The sequence below is a fragment of the Sceloporus undulatus genome, chromosome 6 (assembly GCF_019175285.1).
Source record: "Sceloporus undulatus isolate JIND9_A2432 ecotype Alabama chromosome 6, SceUnd_v1.1, whole genome shotgun sequence".
NCBI lineage: Eukaryota > Metazoa > Chordata > Lepidosauria > Squamata > Phrynosomatidae > Sceloporus > Sceloporus undulatus.
The window spans coordinates 55,483,292-55,489,587 of record NC_056527.1 but is presented as its reverse complement, the minus strand read 5'-3'; the positions used below and the strand labels follow the sequence as shown (position 1 = coordinate 55,489,587).

At 41.2% G+C, this 6,296-nt stretch overlaps 1 protein-coding gene across 1 annotated transcript in view; it reads right to left on the bottom strand.

The window, feature by feature from the left end:
• The window catches only part of FYCO1 (FYVE and coiled-coil domain autophagy adaptor 1), a 49,030-nt gene that overhangs the window by 38,931 nt on the left and 3,803 nt on the right, over positions 1–6,296 (bottom strand). The window contains exons 2-4 of the mRNA XM_042472232.1: positions 5,427–5,570; positions 4,542–4,635; positions 1,506–4,141 (exon numbers count right to left, since the gene is read on the bottom strand). Of these exons, the coding sequence (XP_042328166.1) occupies positions 1,506–4,141; positions 4,542–4,635; positions 5,427–5,570 (2,874 nt within the window). The remainder of the gene's footprint in view (positions 1–1,505; positions 4,142–4,541; positions 4,636–5,426; positions 5,571–6,296) is intronic.

Below are 6,296 nucleotides of genomic sequence, written 5' to 3'. Positions count from 1 at the left end.
GGTATGCTGTTTAAGTGATGCATGGGTCCTAAGAGTCCGGAAGCTGCGCCAAAGCTGCGCTCCAGAGCTTAGGATTGGAGTGTGGCTTTGGCGCGACTTCCGGACTCTTAGGACCCATGCATCATTTAAACAGCATACCTCCAAAGAGACCCGAAGCAGCTTTATTTTGGCCTGTCTGTATTGGGGCAATGAATGTTTATGCTGTCTACTTGGCTCTGTCTCCATGGCATAAGTGCTCAAATCTGGTTGTCTGTAATTAAGTCTATCTTTCTATTTCATCCAAACTAGGAGACATCATGGTTCCAATTTCACAACAAGCCAGGATAGCAACTTTAAAACATATTTCCAAGTCCATAGTCTTCTTGGGAGAGCAAAACAGGAAATTATGATTAATTATAGGTTTCCTGGTTTCACTGCTTGTGCTGTGAAGAGTGTAGTAAAGGTGGTGCAGGCACCGTCAAAAGGCTTATTAAACATAAATTATGATTATCTGAACTGGGCTAATTTCTTCATTATCATGTTTCTTAAGTGCATAGTTTTTGCTCTGGCTAGAATTAGTGTAAGCAGGATAACCCTGCAGGCTTAACTTCCCTAGCTACCCCAGAACAAAAATTATCTTCTTTCCCTGAGATTACTTTCTGTCTTTGCAATTAATCACTACTATGCTTCAAGTTATGCTCCAGCAAGGATGGGCAATGCTGTGGCTTTCAGGGATTTTGTGTCTACCTGAGAGCTTCTTCCGCTATTACCTCTAATCAGTCACTGGAATCCTAGTTATGGCTATTCAAAAGTAAAACCAACTGAATTCAATGGAGCCTACTCACTGGGTAAGCACTATATTGGGATGGGCTCTATCTTGTGCATGCACTTCTCTATTTTTGTAGCCCCTCAACCAACAATCTCTGCCAATCCTATTGCCTAATTTGCTTCTGCTAGAGCTGCAGAGGCAGTTGCAAAAAAGGCTGCTTTTTTAAAAAAAGTAAGCAATTGTTGTTGTTGTTGTTGTTAACAACTTTATTTATACACTGCATCCCCCCTCCCCAGACTTAGATGCAAATCATGTTCTCAAGCAGAATTGTGCTCCCAGAGATCTCCGGGAAGTGTGATCCTCCTTTAAAACAAGGTGGGTGTCACTACAGTAATCAGTGTTGCAGTGACAGGATAGTTTTCAAAGTAGCCATATCTTGCAGCAAGAATAGGAGGAGGGAAGAGAGATTAAAAAAAAGAAAGAAATGTGGCAGCACCTTTAAGACTAACTGGGTTTTATTTTTGTATGAGCTTATTGCTAAGAAAACCCATGCAAAAATAAAAACCAGTTAGTCTTAAAGGTGATACCAAATTTCTTTTCTCTTTTCTCCTTCCTTCCTTCTTTTTAATGCAGTGTGGAGTGTGTGTGCGCGCACGTACACACCTTGGGCTGCACGGGATTCCCGGCTTTCAAAAGTTGTCTACCCCAGTGTACAGAATCCTTGTCTTACTTCATCACAGAAGAATCTGATGTTCACATTACCTTAAATTTTGTTTGATAGTTTATAATTTCTGTGCTCAGCTGAAATTTGACTGCAGATACCTCCTCTCTGCTGGTCTCTTGAAAACTCTGGGCCTGTCGCTCTGCGATCTCTAGCTGAGTTTGCAGGTCAGGTACAGTGGCAGCACAAAGCTCAGAATCCTCCAGTTTCTCTTGCAGGGCCTGTTTTTCCTGAGTGAGCCTTGAGAGCTCATACTGCAGTTCCTCTTGTTCTTTGGCTGCTCTTTCTCTGGTAGCGCTGAATTCTTTTATGAGCTGAGACAGCTTCTCTTCTGCTTCTGCTTTTTCAGATGTCAGAGTGCAAATCTGAATGCCAAGCTCAGCCATTTCAGTGTTGGTCCTGTGGAGAAGGTCTTTGATTTCCATATTTTCCAGGTTAACAGTTTCTAAACACAGCTTGGCCTTGGACAATTCATCTGTGAGGCATAGCAAGCTCTTCTCCAGTTCAGCCTTCTGATGGGCTTCCTGGTCCCTCTCTTTTTTCAGCCCTTCCTCCTGCTCCTGACACTGAAGCAGTTCCTGCACATGGTTTCTGTTGAGCGTTTCATTCTGTTCCTTCAGCTGCTGGGCCAGTGACTTTTGCTCACTTAGGATTGTCCCACGGACAACCAATTTGCCTTGCAGTTTCTCCTTCTCTGCAATTGTTTGCCTAAACTTAGCCTGAAGGTCTATAATTTCCTCCTGAAGCCTAGCTACCTCTGCCTGGTTGATATGCAGCTGTTCCTCAGACAGAGCCAATCTGGAAGCCAGATCTTTTGATCTTCTCTCTTGAGAGGTTGCTTGTTCCAGCTGGGCTTTCTCCACAGATGTCCTTTCAGAAGTAATGGATTCAATCACCTTTGTTTGATGAAGACAAGTTTTTTCAATATCTGCTTTTTCTGTTTCAAGGGTTTCCACTTTTTTCCTGTACCTCTCAGCTTGTCCTTGAAGCTGCCTGCATTGGCTTTCCAGCCACTGCAATGCTTTATCTTTCTCTCTGAGGAGTAACTGCAAAGTTTCTTCATTCTTCCTTGAAGAAGACAAACTCTTCTCCATTTGCAGACAATGCTCTTTGGTATTCTGGAGCTTAGCTTCAAGTACATTTAAGGACTCCTTGGTAGTTTCTTCACTCTGTTTCAGTTCTTGGTAGTCAGTCTGGAAAGTATTCATCTTTTCTTCCAGAGCTTGGTTTTGCCTTGTGGCATTCTGCAGGTTTTCATCCAGCAGCTTGTTTTCTTCCCGAAGCCTTTTCTCCTTTTCATCCACAGACACTACAGCATCGTCTATCTGACTTTGGAGCTGTTTCTCAGAGGCTCTCAGCCTGGCAACTTCAGATTCTAAAGAGGATTTAGATGCTTCCAGTTCTCTCCACTTCTCTTCTAACTTCTGATTGGTTTGTTGCAGATTTACATTCTGGGATTTGAGTTTCTCATTTCCTTTGGAGATGTTTCTCAATGAGGACCTCTGCTCGGTTGCTTCTTGTTCCATTCTTTCTACTGTTTTTCTGAGAGAGTCTCTTTCTGAAACAAGTTCTCCGTTTTGTTCCTCTAAGCTCTTAACTCTCTGACTTAGTTCTGATAGCTGAATTTCCAGCAATACAAGGTGTTCCATTGTGTTTTTTACTTCTTGTTCCATTCTTGTTTTTGTATGGCTGAATGATTCCTCATGTTCTGCTTTCTCTTCCCTTTCCTCCTCAAGTTTTTTACCCAATGATTTTATACATTCCAATGAATCTTTCAACTGGATTTGAAGACCAGCTGCTTCTTTGTCTTTTGCTGCTAGCTCTTTCTCAAGTACAGCTCTTTCAGTTGCCATGGTTTCCAGTTTAGTACTCAGTTTTTCAGATTCTTCACTGGAGCTGGTGGTGAGGTTTTCCAACTTCAGTTCAAACTCTTTCTGAGCATCCTCTTTCAAATGGAGTTCCTCTTCCATAGCTTTAAGTTGAGAAAGGTGTTTGTCATTTAGCTTCCAGGCATCAGCCTTTTCCTGTTCTGCCATTTGAAGCTTCTTTAGCAACTCTTCAACCTTCAGTGCAGACTCATATTGACTTATAGTTTGTTGCCCCTTTTCATTCAGGAGGGCATTGGCTTTGTCTATGAGCTCCTCATTCTTCTGTTCTGCTGACTTCAGATTGGCCATAAGCTCACTGATGCAGATGTCCTTCATGGTCATTGAAGTCCTGGTGTTTTCCAGCTCTTGATTCAGGAGAAGTACCTTTGAGTCAGAGTCCCTTTTGCTAGCCTCCATCTCTTCCAGCCTTGCAAAATATTCTTTCTGCTTCTCAGCAGCATTCAGTTCTAATGCCTGCAGACATTTCTGCAGGTCCTGCACAGTACCCTGAGTGCAATAAGAGATCTCACGTTGTTTCTCTAGCTCTTCAAGCATCTTTGTTAGCCTGGAGTTCTCCTCATTTATACGGTCACTCTTCTCCCTTTCTGTATGTGCTTGCTGTTGCTCAAAACTGATGGCTGCCTGGAGCTCCTGGTTCTCCTTTTCCAGATGCTGAATCCGATCCTGAAGTTCCTTTTGCCGCAGTTCTGCCTGGTCAAGCTCTGTGTGCAACTCATCTAGGCCCTCAAGGGATTCATTATTTAAAAAGTTATTCCCATTGGGACTGGAAGGAATCTCTTGTGCCTAAGAAGAACAGGAGAAAAATTAAGAATTTTAATTAGTAAAATGGCTGCCTCTTTTAAAGCAAGCATTTTGAAACCATCCCAGATTTTTATACAGAAGCAATTTTTACTATATATAAGGAGCCAGAAAACTCTTGTAACCAGATCAACAAGATTCTTGTTTATTTAATATTCCAGTGATAAGAAAGCAAATGGCGAACACACAGTGAGTTCAGATAATCAAGAGGCTCAAGGTGTTGTACAAGAAAGAGAAGAGATTGTGATTGTACTGTAATTCTCCCCTTTTAATAATCTAATTGTGATGGTCCATAACTATGAGGCTATACACAAGAAGGTCTGCCAAGAGCACCTGCCACTTATGAGGAAACGTTACTCACACACTCCTTTGTTAACACAATTACCTGCAGATAGTTGCTCACCAAGCTGCTCATACTCGAACTGCGGCTTGGAGGTTTCCACAGGTAAGCTGAGGGGCCAAGTGAAGATAATGTTCTCCTAAAAATAAAAAAGTGACTTTTTTGTTTCTAGTAAATGACATTGTTATTTGCAATTACTATCTCACTGGACAAAATGAATCCACATCTACATCCACTATAAAGCTTGTGTGTACTTGGCAGTATGAATTGTCTAAAGTACTTGATCACTTGTGTTGTCTATTAACCTAAGAGAAATTAGGGCCTGTTACAGACTGCCAAAATAAAGCTGCTTCGGGTCTCTTTGGAGGTATTCTATTTAAATGATGCATGCATCCTAAGAATCCGGAAGCTGCACCAAAAGCTGCACTCTGGTGCTTAGGAATGGAGTGTGGCTTTGGTGCGACCTCTGGACTCATGCATCATTTAAGTAGCATACCTCCAAAGAGACCCGAAGCAGCTTTATTTTGGCAGTCTGTAACAGGCCTAGGACTCACTAAATAGTGTGTTATAGCTTTACTTTCTATGTAAGTGAACTTATTCCTTCTACAGAGCACTCTATAATGAGGCAAAGTGGAACCCATCTACTTTTCAGTCATCACATATTCTTCATGGTCTCTGTGAATCACACAAATGGACATAAACCCAATTGTGTGAATTTACAGGCGATCACTTAAACACCCACATTTATAGGTAAGCAATCTGTTCTTATGAATCAAATGACCGGGTACAGAAAATAACATCACAATGTAGGATAAGACACTTCCAAAAATCCATGATTAAAAAACAGTAATGTGTTAAAAATGACAATATATTTTATACAGAGGCTACAGAAGATTTTTCAGTGCCACAACAGTATCTGGTTTATATTACCTGGCAAAAGTGGGCCATGCTGAATCTAAGTCATAGCCTCTAGATGCCAAATCAAATTGAACTTCAGTTAATTCATAGAGGTGACCAACGATATCAGAACTCATTTTGGGATTGAGAAAAGGACTTCTTGCATAGTACCAGTCACTAAAGAAATGAGGATTGCAAAAAGTAAGTAAAAGCAGCTCATCTTTATGGTTCACAACATGATAAATGGTAACAAAAGGACTATCACATTGTGGTTTTCTAGTATATTTCAGAAATGCTGTGCAGTTTTAAAGAAACCTATCAGTCAAACTGTCTGCTTTGAACAGCCTTGTTGGTAGATCTCTGTGACAAAACAAGACCACTCTCCATAAAGAATACTTACAGAATACCTACAGCTATAAATGAATCCCACTGAAAAGAATAACATAGATTTTAAAAGAACCCTCCTATATGTATCACTTCAGAAATAAGTCTCACTGAGTTGAATAGAATTTGCTCTCAGGTAAAGGTGTACAGTGTGTATTGGACAATGACTCTGGAGATCAGGGTTCAATTTCCAGATTGACCATGAAACTCTCTGGGTGGCCTTAGGCAAGTCACACGCTCTCAGCCACAGGGAAAAGCAATGGCAAACTTCCTTTGAACAAATCTTGCCAAGAAAAGCCAATGAAAGGTTCACCTTAGGGTCACTGTAAGTTGGAAACAACTTGAAAGCATACAACAACAACAAAGATGTACAGGATTTCAAACTTAAACTGCAATCTTTAATGAAACAGAGGATGAGGAGAAACTGGGAGGGGGATTGGGTGCTATCAGAGTTTTTTTTAACTGAGGTGTGCCTATACAGTATGCCGTTGGTATCCACTGAGGTTTGATTTCAGGTCT